The sequence below is a fragment of the Rhipicephalus sanguineus genome, chromosome 5, assembly GCF_013339695.2.
Source record: "Rhipicephalus sanguineus isolate Rsan-2018 chromosome 5, BIME_Rsan_1.4, whole genome shotgun sequence".
NCBI lineage: Eukaryota > Metazoa > Arthropoda > Arachnida > Ixodida > Ixodidae > Rhipicephalus > Rhipicephalus sanguineus.
Window position 1 is genome coordinate 125627653 of NC_051180.1, and position 24378 is coordinate 125652030.

A 24378-nucleotide genomic window follows, 5' to 3' on the forward strand; every position below is an offset into this window, starting at 1 on the left:
TTTCATAGGATAGGCAATAGTGACTTTTATTTCTTGTGACTGTCTTTCCACTTTGTACATGCACATTTTTTCCCTGCAAGTACTCTCATCATTTAAAAATTAAATATTCAACAATAAATTAAGAAGCTTCACGGCACACTGTACCTGCTTAAAAACATTCTGCTGTTGCCTGTACACCAACCAACGACCACTGAGGAATTGGACAGAAACTGTGCTACAGCCAAACAGCGTCCTTGGGACACTGTTTCAACCATTCAGAAAAACGGCTTCAAGGTGCAGCAGGAAAAAAAAAAGGCAGGCAGTAAATTTATCGCTTTACAATCGATTGTGCCTGCTTTTTTTCTTGTGGTGCACCTTCGAGTCATGTTAAGCCTACTCGCTCTAATTTACAACTTGTAGAGCATCACAAAAAATGCACAGTTCAGTCCATTGATATGCTGTGATGTGGCAGCTGAGTTAAGATTGTGCCAGGCACTAACAATGTCTGCCATTATGCACACCAAAGTTTTAACGTATTACAAAGGGAGTTGTGCTTGCGTTTGCACGCACACATTTACACAAACACTCTCACACCTTTTTTACACTCATTCTACACATACACACTCGCACATCTCATTAACACACACTGTACAGTGTCCTTTCTTCTGGCACGTCCGATAACTTCGTAATTATTGCATCATGGCATCATTCCTCGTTTGGCACACACATCACCCTCTTGCATACTTCGGTGGACTTGTCACATAAATTATGATCATTCTTCTTTCGGCAACAAAAGGAACTTGGTCAGAAAAATCACATTGAGGTTGAAACAGGGAGTTCTTTCACTTGGCTCCTTCGTCTTTGCATCCGTATGTAGCGAGATCTCACTCAGTGATTCTGATGCGTGGCCATCATTGAGCGGTCATCATATCATGGGTAGAGGAGAACCTTTGTTGAAAGTTGACACACTTCGTGTTGACCGATTATTTAAATATCCACTGCAAAAAATGAAAGAATCAGAAGGATGAGCCGGTCAAATGTTAACATGATCTGTTAACTCGAAGGAATCGGAAGGATAAGCCAGTGAAATGTTAACATGATCTGTTAACACAAAAGAATCGGAAGGATGAGCCGGTCAAATGTTAATATGATCTGAATGACTAGTTTGCATAGATGAATATTTTTCAGACGTTTACATTTTTCTATTGCACTGAGACACCTCGTGTGATTGATCACAGTAATGCACTGGTTATGCGATAGAGGTACCGTAGTCAAGTACTGATTCGCTCAATACTGCATTCTACATTTATAATGTATGGCTAACGATACACCAAGTACTGCGTAAATAATAATGCCAAGTATACATGACTCCCAGCTCAACCACTGACTCGTTAGGGCTGAAATTTCACATAGAATGGGGCTTTGTGGCGAATGAAGTTTAAATACCATGATTATCATGTGCCTTACTTGGTTGTTCTGTCTGCAATAAACACATGTTTATCAGTGCCACTCAAAAATGTCAATTTCACTGCGACAGAATGGTGGCTCCTTTTGTCGTTGCTTTGGTAGAAAGCGTTTTCACCATAGTGATGACAGAGAAATAGTCATTTTTTAGTGGCATGCACATCAAGCTTATGAAGGAAGGAAGGAAGAAACAAGTGGAAAGACAGGTAGGTTAGCCAGTTCTTAGACCGGCTGGTTACCCTGTGGCAAATGATGGCCATAATGTGGGACTTCCAGAAAGAATCACATTAGGCAAATGTTTTAATTAACTGAGTAGAACTAGTGCAAGTCAAAGGAGTAGCAGAAACTGGACTTCAGTACATCTACATAACCCACTTGTATGGCGTCGTATTTACGCTATGCCAACCTGCAGTACAGCCACTATGCTTAATTATTCATAACTGCACCATCACTTTATGAACTGTTGACTCATTGCATAAGTTGCCAATTATGCACCAAATAAAAAAATCTACCCTCCTCGCAAGTGAAGCCTTATTTGAGGCAAGTGTAATTTCTTTGCTTTCTGCTGTCATTGTTTAACTTTTCCCACTCTGCCCATATTACTTCACAACGATGAAGCACTTAGAATAACAGAGAGATGAGCTAGTTGGTACGTATTCATTCTAAAATGCGGGGCGTGCAAACACGGACACAAGAAAGAAGTCAGGACACCACAAACGCCGACTAACAACTGAATAGATGCACAACGGCGGAAAAGAAAGAAGGCACGAAAACTTACCTGCGCATGCCCATGCAATAGGCGAACCTATCAATCCGGCACGCGTTGGGGCCTAAGCGAAAGATAACTGTTAAGGCATTTGATTTCATCCTTATGCAAGTTAATCGACGGCGTTTGTGGTGTCCTGACTTCTTTCTTGCGTCCGTGTTTGCACGCCCTGTCTTTTTAGGTAGGATGAAACAGTAATTGTTCTTATCAAGCACTGATCATGTGCCTATCTGAGTGCCAAGTTATGTTGGGCACCAAAGCCATCTGCCCCATGCCATGCCGCCTGTGTGAGTTGGCGCTGTGCCAGCTATGCCAATGGCATAATCCAGAGTGCCGTTTATCTATTCTTATCTAGGTCATCAATCATCTGCCTTAACAGCTGTGTTGTCAACCTCACTCTTGGTGCAGTGCCAACTTTTATCACTGAGCTTCATGCACCCACATCGTGAACCTTCAAGGCGGAGGCATACATGCTCGCATGTAAAATTCAGAACTGGCCACTCAACAGACATAAACCAGGCCCTTAAGCATTGTTTCAGATTTGCATGAAACAAAACACATGCATGATTTAAAGTTTTAATTAATGTACTGAGCTCGTAGTAAATGTGACAGCTAATTCTAATCCTACAAAACCCTTAGCTTTACAGTTTGGGTGTGACCTCACTTCTTTAGCCATGCATGAAAGCCAGCCCATGGAAGTGTCTGTACTTGTTGCGAGTGGTTCTGAGCCACAATTTTAGTTTCAATGAAGGCATTCTATGGGACTTAAACTGTTCTTTCACAAGGAGCAACCTTTGGTTCAGTATAAAAAAGACCATTATATAAGACAAAATTGCAAAAAAAAGATCTCTAGTGATGTAAAGTTGGACATGCAAACTCCGATATAGAACTATACAAATAAAGACAAAATATACCCGCTAACATTAATTAATCTTGGGGAAAAAAGCATAGTTCGTGTGATGCCCAGCACATTTACAAGCATGACTTGCCAATGTTGTCAGCACTTGCCAATGTTGGCATGGCATTGGGTAATGTTCGCTGCGCACGCATATAGATAACAATGAAATACCTAAAATAATATGCCTATTTCACTTGGTTTATCAAACGCTTAAATGTAAAAATCTTCATCTCACTGATTGGAAGGTTAAACTGGCACCAGTTAAAGCTTAAGGCAGTCCCAATGCGTCAAGACCAGTTCAGTTCATTCCTGAGGGTTTTGAGAAAAAGAGGCGAATAAGTATCAAAAGCTTGCGAATAACCTAAGCTCTGGCTGGTGCCAGTTTAGCCTTGAGAATATAATTAATACTTTATGCACTCTGACAATCCCCTTGAGATAAATTTGCCACAAATTTTTTATGCGTTCGCCGTGCACATCTTTTGTGAAGTCTGACCTGCCTGATGATCTTATGTACGTGACCATTCGCTTGCTACCAACATAAGAATATTTGTTTCACTTACCTGATGTCTTGCCCAAGTCGCTGCTAGCCTTTTTTCCCCAACAGAAAAGCCTACAGACATGCTGTTTTGAGTGGCAAGAATGGGCAGTGGTGTCGTCTCAACTATCTAACTTCCAGCTCCGCTTCCCCAATCTACTCTGAGGTGCCACCATGTCGGGAGGGTCGTCATATATCGGGAAACTTTGCTGCTCGTACGAGGTTCCTAAAATGGGTACACACTTAGCACACTTGGAAATATCACACGTCTTACCTGCAATTACGCAATACAGCTATTAGCAAAGTGTCTTCCTGACATAGCCGAGAGAGTACATAGCTTGATCTTGAGAGAGGTCAAGAATGCAATGGTTAGCATCAAGCATCAATTAATTACCATAAATTAATAGAGCAGCCTCCCCCCCTCTCCCGCATCCTCTGTAATGCCACTGTTAACTGCTTTGTCATTTGTTGATACATATGAAGTGTCTTTTGAGCTAAAGCAGTAAATGGATTGCTACTTGTATGTAAAAAGTTATGTGTGATTGGAAACAAACTTGTACTGCTAACCATGGTACCTTTTAGAACACAGGGAAATGCCCTGAACAGATAGCTTGCTTCTAGGCTTGTGCGAATATTTTCGAATAGTACTTCGAATATTTTAACGAATATTACAGTATTCGAATTTGCTTCGATTCGAATTTAAATTATTAGAAATTTCGAAGTATTCGAAATGAACGGATAGGTGTATATTAGTCAGCATGTAACCCCCCCTGTAAAGGTGGTTTCACTGCAGTGGAGGGGTGCCATACCATGAATGCATCTTTCCAGCAAAAATCCGCACTGCCGCAAAGCTCCATTTCAAGGTTAAATAAACATATTACCCTCACATCGATTAATGATTTTTTAAGTTTAGAAGCTTTTTATACTGGCTTATATGCTCTAAGTACTGTAAATTTTAAAAAGTAACGTATTTTACAGGTAATTGCTTGCATTCTACCGAAAGCCAAATCCTGCCACTATTCAAAGTTGCTTCCACTTCCTTTGAACCAAATAGAATTACTTTTGCACATGCCTTGTTTCAATTAAAAAAAAAATATTGTGCACGTTAGTTGAGGCATGAAAAATATGCTCATTTTTCTTTATAATATGTGATGTATATATATAATATTCGAATTCGATTCGAAATTATTCGACCAAATTACTATTTGCTTTGAATTCGCTTCGAACCTAAAATTTACTATTCGCACTAGCCTACTTGCTTCATATTGACACATAATAACATGATAACTCATGACACTGATTACACATGTATTTCCTTGTCTGTTACTTCAGTGTACCACAATATTATCTCAACTTTAATATGATAATGCGCTTTGGTACTTCCTAATAAAGTTTCTCTAATAGGCAGTACTTTATCTTCTCATTCACATGCAATTCAGCCTTGCTTACCATTGCTGCTTTGCATAGACGAACTATTTTCGTTGGGTGCAAGCTGTTGCTCCCCTAACGTCTTTTGACAAGGCAGGCTTAAGGACAGCGATTGATTCTGAGGATTCATTCCTGCAAATTAACACCATACAGTTTACATCGATGGTAATACCGTCAGCAACTAATAGTTGGTTGATACAGTGCCATCAGCTGGTGGCAGTGTGTTTTTGTTTTTCACTGCCATTGTGTTTTTGACGTCTTTGCACTTACCATTATCCTTGATGTGATGATTTAATGTTTTAATTCCGTGCCTTCGTGCGTTTGGGAGTTCATTGTTTTGCTGGTTGAGTACCCATTCGGGAGTCGTATTTTGGCCACCTTAAAGAAAACAAGAGGCAATTGGCTTGTGCTTGTAGAATGTGTTAAGAAGTCACTGCACTATATGCCACTGATTTTAACATAATAGGTTGCAAGTTGGGCTGGCAGTTTAAAAAGGCCATGAACCACCTTTTTTAGAAGTCTCAAAAACTCTTTGTGAAGAGTGAAGTGCATCTTATAGACGCATTGCCAGAAAAATTCTTTAAGGACATCTAGTATGAGCAGAGGTATTACAAATGCTGTGCACCCCTTTCAAATCACTCTGTTTGAAAATAGGATTTGAAACAGGAATCACTCTGCTTGTGAATTCCACGTACTGTGTAAGCTTACAAAATTTGGCTGAAATGTTCACAGCTTCATTCTCTATCCATGCTATGTGTTTTGTCATCAAGCCTGACGGATAGTTTAGGGCCTCTTGAAGCAGCAGTAGGGCCAAGCAACGCCCTTAGAAAGGCCTTGGTTTAGCTGCCACACTGGTTTTGTGGCATTGCCATTCTGCGGCCAAGTCCAAGGTTGCCAGTTTTTGATAATATTAAAATACAGAAATGATTGTGTGGAGTGCATTTGGTACATGTTAAGAAACCTTCCATGATTAAAATTAACGTGAAGCCCTCGATTAAGCCATCTCCCATGGCACTTTTGTTTCTTTGGGCCTCTAAGGTGGCACAAGAGGGAACCTCTAAATTAGCGTAGACTAACCAGCAAAGTATTCTGTCAAACACCAGCCAAACTTTCTTTTTGGGGGAATTTCACACCAAAACCTGAGCACCAATTCCCTGGTACATCAGTGCAATCTCATGGATTTCAACGTACTTTCTCTTATTTGTGCCTTTGTGGCAAGATAAAAGTTCTCAAAACTTGCTAAGTTCAGTCATTGGTTAGCTGAGAGTATGATGTAATCCACCTTTATTTATAAAAAAGATATTGGCCTTGCCAGAGCACTTGTTGAAAACTCTGACATATAGACGAGCTGGTGCAGGGACTTCAATGTGGAATCACCACGTGTCTTTTATTATTGCCTTTTTTTTGCCTCTTTAAACCTTCTTTTATAGTAAAAGACTGAAAGGTGCTTTTTCTCACTGAAGGCAGGTTTGCAATGAACCAGGATTCATATTTTGTATGCTATATATTTTGACTCAGATGTTCTCATAAAAGCAACAAACCTTGTGCTGCTGATGGAGGTGCCGTAGAGATCACTGAGCCATTGACTTGAAACCCAGCATTTTGAGCTGCTCGCATTACCGCGCTCGCAAAGTCCCCTTCATTGTAGACAGAGTCATCGTAGGAACTTGCCCCGCTCGAGCAGCCACTCGTGCAAGAGCTGTTGCTTTGCTCTGTTGTGCTGGCCCAGGATGGTGCTGCATAAATATAGCACAGAGTGTGCGTTTGTATTATACTGATAGCAAACTTCAGGTTGTTTAATGCAGTTAGCATTCTCAAGGAGCCCAAAGAAGCAGCAGAAATAAGACAAAATGGGACTGGAGCATGCACTGATCGAATGAGAATTGTGAAGCTAAATTGAACGAACTCCAAAGAAGGGAAGAAGATAAATTAGTGGAAAATTGAAGAAGTTGGCTGCACAGAAGTGAATCGTTTTGCAGAGCATTATGTTAATACCTTGCTTCAATGCCAATTGCATTAATGTTGACATTCATCGTGAGATGGATTCTGCCGGGATTCTTGAAGTTCAGTACTGTACTAAAATTTGATGCTGATTTGAGAGAGTGTGGTTATTTTGTTGTTGAAAAAATGACCGTGCAAGGGAAGCAGGGCACAAGATGTTTCTGCAAGATTTATACATAAATCGCGATTCATTTGACTGCATGCAGTAGTCGACACAGTGTCTCTCAGAATAGTGCCGGAAATACATTCGGCCAAAAAATTCGGAACAATTCGTCTTCGTATGAACGCATCTCTATGGGGAAACTACAATATTAGTTCTTACTAACTGCAGTGCAAATCTACATTACTTACTATGGCTCGGCGCGTAATCTGTGTCCCCTGCAACACTGGACTGGTACGACTGGGGCTGTGATGCATCCTCCATATCAGATTCTGCATCTGTTGGCTGGTAGATGTGTCCTGGCAAGAACAATGCCCGAGGTCAAAGGTGGTAAGCTTCTTTTTTATTTGTACACTGAAATTCATCTGCTTTAACAATAATTAAACTGAAGCATAAATGTGCAGTCTGCTGCAGTTGCAGTGCTCTGTACACCAGTACAGTTTCTCTTATAGTATCTAGTATTTTTTTCCTCCATGGGAAGTATTAGTGATTCCATAAGAAAAAAATGTTTGTGCTTTAGAACAGGGCTGAAAAAATCGAAGAGAAGTTAAGAAATATAATGCTGTCTACGCACGCCAGAAAACACAATGTTGGGCAGACACAGAAGCTGCTAACACATTGGTGTATGCTGTTATTACAGAAGATAGCCTATGTTAACCAGTGCTTACCATAATATAGCCTACACTTACTGACATTAGTCATCATTTAGTGAGTGTATTAGCCAGCCAGAATGCCGCACTTGCCATTTAATGTTTGCCATGCACAAATCGTGGGGGTTAAGATATGCTTGACATATGAGACATTAGAAACGTCAACCTGATTTGCAGGTTTAAGTGGTGAATCTTGATCCTGCCTTTTATATAGACACTGATACAGTAGTTACAACAACTTCGGCGAATATTAAGGGACAGTGCTGACCTTGAAGTGTGGCCAGTCGTGGACCTGATGGCTCCATGGCAGCGTTGAAGGATGTGGGCTCGCTGATGAGTGATGGCAGTGATGACTGTACACCCCGGTCCATAAAAGGGTTGCTGAATATCTGCTCTTGTGGCTGTTGTATGTGCTGTGGCTGCGAAGGCTTTAAGAGGGACCTATTTGCCCTGGGCAGAAAGGGAGCACCCCCTTGGTAGGGGTCTGCGTAGGGACTCCCTAGGCTGTTGCTGGACTGATTTAGGGAACCCTTAGGTGATGGTGCTGGGAGTCGTGGCAGTGCTTGCATTACCCTCAAATTGTGGGATAGCTGGGCTGCACTGGGTTGGAGCTGGAAGGGTAGAGAAGCAACGTGCGTTACATTGAAAGCCTCCTGTGGATTTAATCCGAAAAATGCCTAAACCAAGACGCGATTGTCATGAAATGCGCCAGGTGCAACTAGCAACCACAATAGGACACACCAAACAGGCACACTTGTCCATTTGTTTTGTGGTTCTTGATTGTACTGAGAATATGTTACAAGACGAAGAAGCACTAATGAACCCAATTTTTCTCTAAGCTCAAGCTTTGATCAACAAGCCGACATCTTAATATTTGACTGAACTCACTTTTATAGACTGTTTACATAGAAAAGCTAATAAACTACGTCAAAATGGCGTAGCACCCGTTCTTCCTCTAATGTTTATATATTGCACTTCCTTTTACATGCATATTATATCATTTGACCAAAGTGATACAAGTGGCTACCTAGACATTTCAGTGCTCCTTCTCACTGTGCTAAAAAACAGGTGTCCAATGTATTTCTTGCATCGTGATGTGAAAAACGATGCAATGGTGCGGTGAAGTAGTGCTAGTTATTTGTCTGTATGCTTTTGGCTTCATGTAGCATGTGGACTTGAGATGAATGTGCAGAAATTAACTTTGTAGTGCAGTGGATAAAATACTACATTGAGGTTATCCTGCTGCAGAAGGAATGCCAGCCTGCACTGGTTGTCTTTTGGCTCCGTGACTGAATACCGTGCGTGCAACAATGCCTCACCTTGCCAGTAATTTCTTCATGGTCAGTTTTGCAAGTTCAATAATAAGAAAGAAAACCTTTCTGTTCTAGGCAGTACACAGTTTTCAGGTGAAAATTAAGTGTAGCTGGGCAACAGCATGGTTGTAATTATCACAAAAGTTAAAAAAAAGTTCAAGTAGTTTTCTTATAAATAAAGATAAGCGATTAAGTTATTGCCTTACTTTTCGCTACAAGTTTAACTTGGTGCACAAGTATACTGGTGGACAAGTGGGAAAAACATAGACAAGATGGAGAGCAGACTTTTAGCTTTTTTATTAAAAAAGTAGCTACCTTTGTGCAATGTATTTCCATGGAAAGTTGAGTTTGTTGGCATAAAGAAAATAATACTGATTGAAAAGGTAATTTTTATGCAAGAAGTTTTAAAAACGAAACTGTATAATGCTTAGAAGATGGTCTGCTCTATCGCATGCCCGAGATATTTTATGCCTTAAGAACAAATGTACACATATTATATGGTTTACATATAAATCTATATGTGTGTACTAAAATGCCAAATAAAACTTCCACTACAACCTCAACTTCGACACTGCCAAGAAATGCAGTGAGCTAATGATGTTTCCATATAGACAAAAAGAATGTTTACTATGAAACGTTGCTTTGCTGCATGAAAGGTTTTAAGTGTGGAACACTTTAGGGGCCCGGGCTGTTGTATGCTGTTGTATGCTGTCATCGTCTCACGTAGCTTGGCGTAACACTGGCAAAACTACGTATAGCATAGCCATCTGTAGCATAGTGAGCGCACGCCAGCGCCAAGGAGAAGTCTTCTTCCTCTTGTTCTTCGAGTGCCTTGATGATACCAAGTGTGGAGCACTTTAGGGGCCCGGGCTGTCGTATGCGGTTGTCTGCTGTCGTCGCTTGGCGTAACGCAGGCAAAACCACGTATAAATATAGAAAAAAAGGAAGCAAGCGAGAAATAGAAAGACAAAGAAAGAAAGGAAAAAATAATAAGAAGAAATAGAAATAAATAGAAGCAAGGAAAGAAAAAACAGATAGAAAAAACTGGAAAAGAGAAAAAGAAAGAAAGAGGAAAGAAAGAGAAAGCCGAAGAGAAACAAAGAAGGCTGCCCAGCTCTGCACTTTCTTCAGGCTTGGCATCACTAGGGCGAAGCTGCCTTCATTTTTTATGGTTGACCCAGTTCTTTTCTTTGTTATTCAGTTTTCCACTTTCTATTAAATGATCTGTTCATTTCCACTTATTGGTCTATAAGTACGTTCACTAGTTAACCGAAAAATTCTTCAATAGTTAGTTGCCTCAGTTTGTCAGACTTCATGTTCATTTGTGTGGAAATATCGATTTGACACTTATTTTTTATGCTCATTTAAGCTTTGTCTCATGTACAATCAAAATTATCAATCACAGGTAGCAAAAATAAAAACCTGAAGACTATATCTTTGTCAGATCAGCGCAGTTAATAGTCTGATGTATTACAGCAACTACTTCGTGGTAGTTTACTTTATTTTTTATGATAAATTCATGTGTCTGTGAAAACATCTAATATACTACATATAGTGTATATATAACATTAACAAGTGGCATTATAGGTGGACTCTTTAGCTAACAAATATTTTACCTGTTTTGTGATATCCTCAACTTATTCGTGCTGCTGTACTTCTGCTTTTCTTGACAGGGTCGTTCGCTATACTTTAAAAAATAAACTAATGTGGTGTTAATGACACAGAAGTAATAAAGGGAAGAAAATAAAGAAATGAAGGAATAAATGTACAAATATATTTGGACAGATTTAGGCAACACTCACGCTCTGTTTAGGCTGTCCATCATGAGGCGACATCCTCCTGAGGGATGCAGGAGTATTTAGATGAGAACCAGCTTCACTGGGTGGCTTCTCGGGTGGTGGAGGAATGATTTCGGACCAATTCATCAGAGGTCCCCTAGAGATGGCTCGTCCCCGTGAAAACTTCTGGCGGCTTTTTTTTACAGGCATCCCGTACTCATCTGTGAAAGGGGAATGCACGTAAACTCATGAAGTATTGGTGTTTCTAGCAATCAGCGCTCTGTTGTGTGTTGTAATTGCGGGCTCAGCAATAAGTTTTTCTGGTTTACTAGCTTGTGCTAATGGCGGTCGCTGCCGTTTACTATTGTCCAGATGTCTTCGGTAGGGACAAGGGAGCAATTCTTCAGGCACACATGGCAGGCATAGGAAATTCTTTCCATAAATGGGATTTTGCATTAGGCAAATAATAATAATAATATCTGGGATTTAACGTCCCAAAACCACGATATAATTATGAGGAACGCCGTAGTGGAGGGCTCTGGAAATTTCGGCCACCTGGGGTTCTTTAATGTGCACCTAAATCTAGGTACATGGGCCTCAAACATTTTCGCCTCCATCGAAAATGCAGCCGCCGTGGCCGGGATTCGAACCCGCAACCTTCGGGTCAGCAGTCGAGCGCGGTAACTACTAGACCACCGTAGCGGGGCTTTTGCATTAGGCATTTTAGTAGCACAACGTCCAATGTTAGAGGTCCTTGCATTTGAGAGCTTAAATGTCCACAACAAAAAGGAAGCAGATATATGTGCCCAGAAAGCTTGGAGAAACAGCTACGTGCTTCCACATACTAGCTTTTCTGCAAGTGCTAGCAGTCGGCCATGTAAAACAATTTCACTTTAAATACGGCGAGAGGAAATGGCAGCCCTGCTGATATAATGATGATATGTATGGTGATCTGCCTTGAACTTCACTGTGAAAGGTTATGCAAAGCAATGCCTTAATTGTAACCGAAGTGTTGACTCTATGGCTGGCTTTGTCACATTAGCGTGCTTTGTTGCAGATCCTGAAATGAAAATCACAGATATCTGAGCCTATTTTTATCTGTGTAAATATGCTACATTTTGTAACATTTAAAAGTTACAAAATATATGTATATATATGTAAATATATTTAAATATATATAAATGGATTCATTTAGGAAGCTAATAAGCATCATGCTGTGTGTTAGTTGTACTGAGCCACTTGATATTCTCTGTGAATAAGTTTGTGGGTTACAAATGTGGTTTAGCTGTTAAGTTAGTGTGATACCAAACTGATACCAAACTAATTATGACACACACGCTTGCCTAAGACAGCTTACCTGTTGTGTAACTGCCCGAGTCACTGGCTGGACTGGTGAGCTTATCAGATTCCAACAGCCGGTCTGTAACACCATCTGCAATAAGTGAGGGCAACAATTAAGGCCTTACAAGGTCTACCACTATGTACAGAGCTCACGGATTGGAATGCAACAATTTAGGGCTAAGTAGTAATGCACATGCTTTCGTTTTCAACACTTTCATTTCATGTCATACCAGTGTAATTTCGACTGAAACACATTAATGAGGGCCTACATTACCTTTTGCGACCAGGTTCGTTGCGACATGGCGCAGTTATCTCAAGCAATTGTGCATACCAGTCATTCATTATACTACAAGTTTTGCTGTTGTGCTTCAATCCATGAGCACTGTACTTACAGTGGTGCCTGCTAAGTGCCCCTTTGATTGCTACTACTCTGACCAGTACATACCTTCACTAGTGCGCTTCAGTTCAAGGTCAAAAGCTTTGTCTGATGTCCGGCTTCTTTCTTCCGCCGAGCTTCCACTGCGACTATCTTTGGCCTAGAAAATAAAAAGGTGGCTACTTTATTCTAATGTACATATAAAGTGGTTCAGCTAACTTGCGCCTAGTATTAAAAAAAAACGTATGTGCTATGTGTGTTGAACTGGCCTAGTATTGTTATGAGCCGTACGCAGCCGGTCAGGATACTTTCTTCCAGTTTGTGAAGCTGGGTGATTAACAAAGATTGCTTAATTAACTTTTTACTTGGTAACTTTAGCGAAAAATCTTCAATACAAAAGTTGCAGCACTTTTTCTGAAATGTCGGAATGTTTCAAATAGGCTAAGATAATTGCCAATCCAATAAGCTGGGTAATTAACAAGGATTGCTTAATTAACCTTTAAAATAGCAACTGTAATGAAAAATATCCAATGGAGAAGTTGTAATGTTTGGTCAGCAACATCAGATTGTTTCATCTATGCTAAGATAACTGACATGTTTATTTTTTTTTTTACAGTTTTTCTTTGAAGTTTGCAAAATTAAAGAGTGCACATGGTGCAGGTTAGCTGAAACACCTTGTATATGATGAGCAATTGCCAAAGGATCAGAAAAAGTTTGTGCTTTTTGATTTTAAATTTACCAGTATAAGTGGCTGTAAAATTTTTATTTATCAGAAACCATGCAAAATTTATTCCCACAGAAAACCCAATCGATTCTCAATTTTTTTTGCGAGTCACAGTCTTACTGAACTTTCTTGAAGATAAGTGTATACGGTCCACTGATCTGCCATACAACACTTCTTTAACCCTATATTAGCTGTAACGTTGTAGACCCCAATGAATGTGCTTTATTACCACTTTTGTACTTGTTGCAGTGTGTTACCTCATCGCAATTTTCAAATACATTAAGTGACAACACAAAATAACATGACCAATAAAGTTTCATATCATGACCATTTATAGACGGCTCATGACAAATATTTAATGTTGCATACATTGTCACAAAAGTTGTGGAGTCCATGCGGGACTCTCTCAACTTATTACAGAAGGTGCTAAGGAATACACAAGCAAAAAAAAAAAAGCGGGGTGTTTGCACTAAGTTGCGCAGAGCTTGGCACAGTCAAGCACGGGCCCGTCGCCGCTCGTATTCCCCGTGGACCGACACGTCTAGCTTCGAGATGTGCAGCTTCCTCCTCGGGAGTACGCACTTTCTTAGAACGTCCCATGACTCTCTGGACAGCTGGCATGTTTCACGGCCATTGGTGTGTGGTTCCAAGCAGGTATATCAGGGCGCTCTCGCATTGACTACCGTTGGAGGTGGCGTGATCAGAGGCGGAGTTCAAGCAAGCGGTACGGTAGACCACGTGTTTATTTTGGTGGGAACGGGTCACATGACCAGTAATGCCACTTATGGCAAGAATGTGTCACATGACCAGTGGTGCCACTTTTTGGCGGGAATGTGCCTTGTATTTTCTGAAATGTCACATGACTTGCATTACATTAGCTTTAACGAGGCCATATGTCACCTGATCTCGGCTTTATTGCGGCAGGACCATAATTGAGCACGCCGTCACTTCTGTTGCCTTCTACATTTTTAGTGGGCCAGTGCTGAGTAGTGTGCGTGATTTACCCAACTTCTATGGCACATACCCGTCAAGATGATGATAGTTTTCTGCGATCGACTCACAAGGAACGATTTGCTAATCAGCTTCGCTGTTAAAAGGCAATAATGCGGAAATAAAATCCAAGACAAGCCCAGTAGACAGTTTCAGCACACAACTGAACAAGACCTTTATGTGAAAATATTGAGGAAGCGATGGACACATTTGGCACATGATCATGCGAATTGTTGTCAATGAAGGCGCCACATCAATGTACAAAATGGCTGTGTAGACGAAAAAGATAGATTACTTACTGAACCACTTAAACTCTTCTGGAATGAAGGATTTATTAACGTGGTAGTAGCATAAGGCTCTGGTATAGACGAAAGGTCCTTTTTGTAGAATGTTGTCATGTTGTAATTGTCCACCTCTGCATAGTCGGTGGCATCGATGCCACAGTTTAAAGGTGCGTAGACACTGCATACATGGAAAAAGAATGCTGTAAGCAGTGATGTATTGAAGTTGAATACTAACGAAATAATAGTTAGTTAATCCAATACTTCAGCTAGTCTTTCTAATTCTTCAGCATGTACAAGGTTTAAACAAAGCATGTGTTTGATCTTTGTATGCAAATGTTGATGTGTGCTTCATATGCAGCACATTTTTCAATGCCTTTGCTTGTCATTCAAACAGCGGTTTAGTTGTCTTTTGCACGAACGCTACTGCAAGCATATTCTTTGTAAAATAAATTGCAGTTTGTTCGTTTACTCACTACGGCAACCATTTTATTAATGAAATTAAATTAAACTGTATTAGGTATGTTGAACTTTCATGTCACAGTTATGAAATAACATGCTCAGCACAATATTTTCCGGAATTTATTTTGGCATGTAAAACTCCATAATTAGATCTTTTTTCTCGAATTTATATGTATGGAGGTTTGCATAAGAAATGATGCTTTAATAGTTTGCTTCTAGTATACAGATTTACATGGAAAAAGTACTCAGCAATTTAAATAATGCAAAAATGAGGAACTTCAGGCTAGCATAGACCACACAGAACCCCCACTGACCGGCATTAAAACTCAGCGCATTACATTTGGCACAATGCAAAATTTCATCCTATAATCCGTCTCAAAAAATAATCTATTTCGACTTGCGTACAAAACATTATTCGACAAAGTTAAGACCAATTGGTACTAAGTTTACGAAAATTCTAGCAAAACCAATTCAATTCTTTTATTCAATTTTGCTTTTATAAAAAGCTACTAGGGTTTGCCCCAGGCACTGTTAGGGCTCATTCACACCAGAGAGTGACGGAGGTTGTGTGACCACTTGTGACAGGTGACCAAGAGGCGACTCATGGCAATTGTTGTTCACACTGGCCAGCACTGCCTACACATATCACCACATCAAAATGTCTCATGATTGATACCATTGTCATCATCTCACACTGTCATTGCCTGGTAAAACAAGCTGTCAGCAAAAAAAAAGACATGCTGTTCCTGTGCATCTTATTCGTTCACAAGCCTTGCAACTGCACTCATGCCACTGAAAAACTGAGCAGTGAACGACTGACCCAAAAAGATCTCTTTCCGAGCAAATTTCATTTGCAACCAACTTGGTCATGCAACCACTAAGAGTCGCCAATGTGAACAAGCCCTTAGACGTGCTACAGCACCAGCTGCAGGTAACATGTCACTGTTACCGGAGAGCCGATTATTTAAAGGTCGGAGGAAGCTCACCTAGAATAGTTAAGATCATTTGAAGTGCAGCTCATCTTGTTAAGAGCCTTTGTTTCACAGAAGGGCTCCTTCAAAGCCTCAGAAGCTCTCCAGGCACTATGGTCAATCCACAAGGCTTCGTGAGGGCTCAGGCTAGCCGGACCAGAGAGGGAATTGAAGCAATTCCTGGCGTAAGCAAGGAGGACAGAGGTTAGGGATGAACTGCTTGCAGGACAGGCAGAGCATATTATTTTGCATCCAAATTTGCAAAGATGTAAGCATTAATTACGTGTTACATAGAAGCTGCAAAGGTTAGTTCCGTTACATAGGACTAGAGAAGCGTTTGGAAAGCATGGGCGAAATGTTGTGCGTGGATGCTGGGATTCTTTCTTGCATGCATACCCAGGGTATTAGAAACCATGCCTCATTTTATTGATAAAGGAACCCTTGTTTCATGTCAATGCCAATATGGAAGAACCAAATTAAAAAGCAGGACCACTTACCTGATGTCTTCTTGCTTATGTACTGGAGCTGGAAAAAAGGTATAAATGTAGTAGTTTGTTTAAAGAAGCAAAAGTGTGGAAGAAAATTGCTAATGGACTCCCATCTGTCCTATTATAGCTGCATGAATGGTAAGAGTCAGCAAATATATGAGGAAACTAGCAAGCATCTCAGATCCATACCTGTTATAATTGTCTTTGCATGTTCTAGCCGTCTTTTTCGCACTAAAAGTATCACAAAAATTGTCACTGCTGCGAGCAGCAAGAATCCAAAAAGTGCAATGAACCATGACTGTGTGATGATGTTTTGAAGAGGAGTAGAAAGTGATGTTGAGGACGTTGGGCTTTCTGAAATGTAGAGAGAAATAAAGATACAGGATGGCAAATTATGCATATGTTGTAAACTGCAACTTACAATGTCAGCACCAGTGGTATCACATTAAGCACATAAAGCTAAAGTACCAAAACCTGCATTCATGCATTTGTGTTGCAGACCATGCAGACATTAGTGACATCAATGCTACTGCAGCTTTGCTATTTCTTGATACCCTGTAGAAATGCTTTACTTTGAAGTTTCTTAGTTTCTAAACGCCTTCTTGATCACAACGTTTGTGTTCTTAGTTTCTGAATATCTTCTTCACCAGCATGCACTCACACCACAAAGTGTTATATAATCAAAAAGCTTTACGTCAGCTGAACAAGCGAATTAGGAGAGAACACATAGAGAACACGTAGAGTGCAGTTCACTCGTAATAGTATTCACAAGTCATGAAAATCATTGAGAAATCAAAGATGCTGTTTAAGGTCTAGACCTTGTCTTAATTTTCAAAATGAGATAATCAAAAAGTATAGAGAAACTATAGAAGGTGATTGTCAACGTAAGCAAATTGCCAAACAACCCCATAAAGCTTAGAATAACAGAAAGCTGAGCTAGCCGGTGGGTATTCATGTTAAAAAGACTGGGCGTGCAAACATGGACACAAGAGAAAAGACGAGAAACCTCAAACGCCGGCGTTTGTGGTTTCTGTAACTCAGTTGTGTGAGAGCACAAGCACACCATTTATAACCACAGTGAAAGTCTGGCCAACTTTGTGGTCTGACCACACCACGACAATGTGTTTGAAGGCTGGTGAAATCGATAAAGAAAGCTATTTGGCTTGAAAACTTGAACTAACCCATTTTGAAGTGGACGGGGCTGCTGGCTGGTCCCCCACCAACGGTGGTCACAGCGACCACACGTGCTTCGTACGTGGCTCCTGTCTTCAGGTTGTTTAATGTAAGGCTGTTAGTTGTGGAGTTTGTGCTTTGATTGAAATGGAGGTCAGATGCATTTCCATTCACATATACCTGCAAACAGGAACTTTGTTTCTTCACAGTTTGTACCAGGTGCTCTTGCTATGCTTTCTTCAATGTGTTCATTTTATACACTGTATAAAGCCTTTCTAAATATAACTGTACCAGATCTCTGCAAAACTTGCTGTATTCCTCACAGGAAAAGAAATTGTAAGCCTCTCTAAAGTTCACACTTTCTCACTAAACAAAAGTTCTCGTGATGAAAATCGTTGAATATTCTTTTACTTGCTACATCATAAGTGGAGTTGAGATGAAGACCACAAAGTAATAAGATTACTATGCATGCTGCAAATCAAATTAGAAATCTCTATGCAACAGGCACTAATCTGTAGTCTCTAATTATAGCATCCTTTATAAGCAACATGTTTCTTTGGAACACGATAAAAAGCTGTCAGGCAAGCATCATACTGTTCTATTACAGCACATTTGTAAGTTGTGGGGTGTTTTACTAAATTGCTACAATTTTTTTTCTTTGTATGTTTATCATTATCATTCAGTAAAAGTATTTGGTTATGAATAGCTTACTGGAATGAATTAATCGCTGTCTTGTTTGCATTACATGAGTGAGGATATCGCACTTACCTCAGTTAAAGTATTCATGGCTTAGTTCCAACTTGGAGTTTAGCTTCATTGATATCCCTATTTTTCTTGTTTTGGCCACCATTATGTAAAATATAGCTGAAAATAGCAACTGCCTATTTTCTATAAGGTGTGTATGTTGTAACTCGCCATGATATCCTTCATCGTGAAACTACATGAATTTGCTGTCCCAGATGCCAGTGTGCAAATAAGCTGTTGCTATTCCACTTACACTGTATCCTCTGAGTCTTCCATTGCGGTGCTGAGGTGGTGGGGGAGACCAGAATATAGTGGCAGCTGTGCTGTTGAGAACATGGACTTCCACGCTATCAGGTGGTGCTGTTGGCACTGCAGGGACAGTATTCTAATTTTAACATCTTGTTCACGGCTTATTTATGCTCCTAGAAACCTTGGCGAGCAAAGGGAGTCATTTCTTTCTTTTTTTTGTCATTTTGGATAGACATTCATGTAAGGTTTTCACAATTCATTTTGCCCTCCATTCCTAATTGCCATATATAGCAGCGCCTGATTATACATTTTTTTTACTACAAATCAAGAACTGAATACAACTGCAAAGTAGCTTCACCACACTAAGAATCATAACGCGGTGAAGCCAACTTGCTTCAAAACCGGAAGGTGGAGGATGGGGGCAGAAGATGAAAGAAATGCAGTATTATAAAACGAGAGGCCACAACAAAACAACTGTAGCAACTATACAGTAGACATGAAATGGGGTATGTGAGTCTGTTGAGTGATAATTGACACAGCTAGCATGAGAACAGCAAGTGTAAATGTAAGGGATTGATAGGGAGAAAAAAATGTCGAGTTTCCAGAAACGCCAGCGACTCCTTGCCGAAACACTGAATGTGTGACGAGATAAAGTGTGCTTTCTACAATTTGCTAAAACAATACTCATTCCTTTGTGTTTCGTGCCTGCCTTTATTGTTTGATTTTATGTTGCATATGCTTAAACTAGTACCATTGTATTTAATACGACAACTTAAAAAATTATACCTTGTTTACCTCTTTTTCATTGCCACAATTGCAATGTGACTGCTCCACTAAACCTACATTGTACAGGCCGTCAGCTACAAAGCTTAGTGAAGAAAAAATATGTCAAACCCTTTTATAGCGAGACAAGTCATGTCGCCATAATAGATATAATGAAATTATCCCAATTCCTCCTCATATATATATATATATATATATATATATATATATATATATATATATATCAAAAAGCCATGCCATGCATCGATAGTATAAATTTAATTAACCAAATGTTTTCTTTAAATGATTGAACTTTTCTATAGTTCCAGAATGAAGATTTACTGATCATTTTGTGCCGATCAGGCACAAAATCTGGCGGCATGTGTCGCTGCTTGTAAATCATTCGACTGTGTGGTTAAATGTGCACAATCTGCTAATTTGTCATTTGCAGCAATGGGCGCCAAATCGGCCACGCCACTAAATGGGTGCACATTCTACAGCTGCTGGCTGCTGTCTTTTCGCTGCATCAATGCTGCTCTCGTACCCAAGCACTTGTGCTTTTGATAATGGTCCAGTTTAAAAAGAGATTTTTTTTCTGATTTAGTGCAACACATGCCTCTACAGATGCCAGCATAAATAATTTATTTTTTTTTGCCTATAAACACTCACTTAGTGTACATTGACAAGTGTTGCGTGAAGTGACGTTTCTCTAGCATACTCTTGAAATTCTCTAAAATCTAACTGTAAAGTCGCTATCTGAGCGCACATGTGAAGGCAGTGGCATATGAGCATTGACAGCTGCATTAGAGAGAGCATGCGATATTGTTGATGTCAGCGGCGCAGAATACAACTTTTTCATGGTCATTTGGGTGATGAGCAGCAGGTTTTTGCATTGCCTTACTAAGTGATTACTCACAGCACGTTTCTCACCTTTCCAGGCTACCAATGCCGGCCGTGAGAGCAGGCAGTCATTGTAACGAAGTTCTGTGTATAACGAACAAAGCGCAGCTCCTCCCTATTTGCTTCATTATAGCAGGGCTTTACTCACTGACAATTCAAAGCGCACTATGTTCTTAACAGGACAGAATGTGCATTAAGCGCATCCAGGTCATTTAAAAATTCTCGCTTACCATCTTCAAGCGTTTGAACACTCTTCGAGTTGCTTGGTGGGCCTTCAACACTCCTGTAGAAGGGCACGAGAAAGAATTCGTACTTCGTGAACTTCCTGAGGTCGTTCAGCACGTAGGAGAGGGCTCCACCATTCAGCACGGTCACCATGTTGTACTTCTGTGATCCACCACTCATGTCCCGGAATCGAACGTAAAAGCCCTCCACATAGTCCTTGCTGCCTTGAACCTGCGTTACATAACATGTTAGATCGGAGCAGCTTATAAAAATAGATGCAGGATGGACAGCAGTATAAATTGCCATAGGTTGGTTGGTTGATATATTTTGATTGGTTGACATAGGCACGAGATGTGCCTTAGAAGTTGGGAGAGTAGCCTTTGTTGCCACACAATGCCGCTGTATGTTGCCCCCCTATCCGACCACTGCCGCACGCACTCTCACTGCCCCTCTTCTGACCGTTTTCGTACAGCACACTCTCCTTCTCAATAGATCCCTCCTCCCTTGCTTGCACACTCTCCCTCTCAGTCGCTTTCCCAAAGCTATCGGGACTTAACTGAATAAGTTCGAATTATGCATCCGATTCGAATTTATTGGGATCAGTCTTCACTGGTGGCACGCTGTTTTTTTCGTTCAAGTCACTTAATTTATATTTGTCATAATTACTACCCGTCAGTTGAGACCCTCAAATAACGTCCCCTATGTTTTCCTTGGCTTAATTATCTGTTGACTTTATTAGTTGGCGTATAACAAAGGAAAGGACACCTCGATCCTTTCTTCTTCTGTTCATCACCTCTCGGTGTGTCGTGCATAAAATCAATCATCAAGGTGTTCTTGTGCGAGACAGAGGTTTTCTGAAAATGTTTATAATACACGGGTGGCCTATATGCATTGCTTTGTCAGACATATTTCTTAAAATCATCATTTTTAATGAGAAATTTTCTTTTATTAAAGCTTGGCTTTATGTGACTTCAAGAAAAAATCAATGCGTTGCGTTGAAAGACGCCAAAACTTTACATAGTTCACCTGTATGCTGTGTGTGGAAAATATTGGAAAACATTTCATGGTAAATTAATGCATGGCGTTATGGAAGCATAGATCATACCTTCCAATTCAGCTTGACAGCTGTTGAACTCATGGCACGTATATCTTGAAGGGTCACCACACTTGCACTAAGCTTCGCTCGTGCTTCGTCAAGGTTGTATTCGGGGAGAAAGTGCGGTGCCATTCCTGCCGCGAGAAAAAATAAACAAGAAAATGCTTAGAGTCAAATGGCGATTTTTCGACGCCCGATTTTGCGGACATTTACATGAAAATTTCTAACGCTTTCACGGTTCCGCCACAGGCCCTGAAGAGTCCATGTGTAAAAACGTCTGAAATGTCGGACGCTGAAACTATACGGCGTCCAATTTCTCGGACTTTCTGCTCAAACTGCAGGTCCTAAACGTCATTAACTTGAGCCACCACCGCTGCCGCGTCGATCATCTCGCATTCTGGAACCAGCGCTTTCTCGAGTCCATGCAGTTCGCGGCCGTGGCGGATTCCAAGAGTTAGCTTTGCCGCATTGCCAGTGTGTTATGAGGTGAAGTATATCAATAATCTGATGGGGTCACTGTTACGGCGCAGTGCGGCGATGCCATTACTTTAAGCACCGGAAATGCACGGACGCGTGATGGTGGCAGGCGGAAACCGCGCCAGTACTATTTAATCGCTGAAAACCATATTACGATAACCATCTTCACCTAAGTGCTCGGTAGAATATATGTGACCTGGCGCCGTTGTGAGCGTACTGCACGCTTTTAATAGGCGACAGCTCAAACGTGCTACGCCGCCGTTCATTGCTGCATCTTTGTGCGAGATGAGACCACTAAGTGCACCGCACAGATGCGTTTCTTCCAAGAACTAAAGCAGCTTGCCATCGCCACGCCTGTGTGCGGTCGGGAACGGAGTGGGCACGACGAACACTCAAGACAAACGCGTGCGTACGGTGCAGCTAGCGCCCCGGCAATGACGGCGAGAGCTTAGTAGGCGACGTGCTGCACCCAAATGGGACGAATCGGCTGGGTTTCCTGCAGGAGCCGAACGTATTCACGAGAGCCTGTGCGAGCAATGAAATGCCTGATAATTGGCAGGCCTTAAGTGCTATTTCGGACGTGGCTGTAGCGATTTGAGCGAAGTAAAAACGCGTGAACTTGTTTTTTCGGACGTATTCGCGCTCCCTAGGGAGTCAGAAAAATCGGACGTAAGCTGTATATTAACGCACAAATGATACATTGACGTTGTGACATCTCGCCATGTATGCCACATCAAAAAGTCGAGCCATATTCAGATTCTGCTTTTAACAACAAAGTAGGTTGCTTCAAACAATGGCACCCACCTAACGTTCGTATAGTTTCAGAGACAGGGCTAGGTACTCCAAGTCCATGAGAGTTTTCAGCTCTTACGATGAAGATGTACCGTGAGTCGGGACGCAGGGCTTCGATGGTGTGCGTTTCGGCGAGAATTCGATGGGCTGCCAGAACCCATCCACTTTGGAGGTCGCTGCTATAGTATTCAACTGAAAATGAAAAGGCGAAGCTAGTTATTGTGCCTTAATATTACTGGCCCATATTCAGCTAACTCGGTCGCTCTATGAGTTCAGTCATTATTTTGAGCGGATGGCAACACAAATGCTGGCCAACGAAGGATCGTCTTTACGCTAGGCATTTTTTTAATATGGCCCTCGTACTTTCAAATGAAATCTAGAATACTTGATGCTGATTTCTGAACAGGTGAAGAATAACGTACGCTCTAAACACAATACCATTTATGAACATGTACATTTTCACATTTAAATGAAGTAAACGGCACTGTTTGCTCTAAGTAAAGCTAACATAAAATCAAAGTAATCTGTCACCTGATTTACATCAGTCGGAGAAAAATGTACGGGCCAACAACATCCATTGCAGTACTGCGTCATATTCTATCATGCATAAAAAGATGTACAATGAAGTAAGATTAATAATGCCCCGGGAAAATTTTGATACTATCAATGTTACCTTCAAGCCAAACAAAAAATGCCTGTAACGTAGACCCCGCGTGACAATTGCCGTTATTTGTGGCAAATTAGCGCCGCCGTTCATACCAACTGAAATTTCTAATGTGCACACATTTTAAACTTTGTATGTCTTCATAGTAGTCTTTTTATAGGTTTGTTTTGACTTCAATGTCATTACAATCCACATATTTTATTAAAGCTCTTGCACATAATAGTTTTGTTAGACAATTAAGAGCATAAATGCAATAGCCTGTGCAGTCCTTCGCCTCCAATATTTCAAATTTTTATAGGCCATTGTGGCGCTTGCATTGCTTATTCTCTTCCTGCTACACTTATACGGGACGGCTACACAAAATGTATGCAAAGGATATAATGAAACTAACTTACTTGTGTATCCCTTGAGGGATGATGCGCCCACTTTCTCGCTGCGTGCCCAAGTTAGTGTTATCGAAGTCTCCGTTGTGTTTACCGCCACAGGCTGTGAAGGAGGCCCGGGAAATGTGGACGGGTCAGGAGAACGATGAAAATTTACGTTTGGATTGTGCGGGGAGTCGACAGCGAGAGACGCAGTCCAGGATGTCTCACCGCTTTCACTGGACGCCTTGCAAGTGTACGCACCACTGTCCGACATCTGAAGGTCTGTGAAAGTACAAAAGCACATGGGAACTCCTGTAAATAGCTAG

At 40.9% G+C, this 24378-nt stretch overlaps 1 protein-coding gene across 1 annotated transcript in view; it reads right to left on the bottom strand.

The window, feature by feature from the left end:
- The window catches only part of LOC119394230 (protein sax-3), a 232786-nt gene continuing 208408 nt past the window's right edge, over positions 1–24378 (bottom strand). The window contains exons 8-27 of the mRNA XM_037661517.2: positions 24083–24334; positions 23036–23215; positions 21764–21888; positions 20664–20889; positions 18776–18891; positions 17787–17958; positions 16795–16959; positions 16615–16642; positions 16133–16297; positions 14703–14865; positions 12759–12849; positions 12330–12404; positions 10997–11193; positions 8150–8492; positions 7423–7530; positions 6612–6806; positions 5341–5448; positions 5092–5202; positions 3668–3868; positions 1–977 (exon numbers count right to left, since the gene is read on the bottom strand). Of these exons, the coding sequence (XP_037517445.1) occupies positions 3765–3868; positions 5092–5202; positions 5341–5448; positions 6612–6806; positions 7423–7530; positions 8150–8492; positions 10997–11193; positions 12330–12404; positions 12759–12849; positions 14703–14865; positions 16133–16297; positions 16615–16642; positions 16795–16959; positions 17787–17958; positions 18776–18891; positions 20664–20889; positions 21764–21888; positions 23036–23215; positions 24083–24334 (2924 nt within the window). The 3' untranslated portion in view covers positions 1–977; positions 3668–3764. The remainder of the gene's footprint in view (positions 978–3667; positions 3869–5091; positions 5203–5340; positions 5449–6611; positions 6807–7422; positions 7531–8149; positions 8493–10996; positions 11194–12329; positions 12405–12758; positions 12850–14702; positions 14866–16132; positions 16298–16614; positions 16643–16794; positions 16960–17786; positions 17959–18775; positions 18892–20663; positions 20890–21763; positions 21889–23035; positions 23216–24082; positions 24335–24378) is intronic.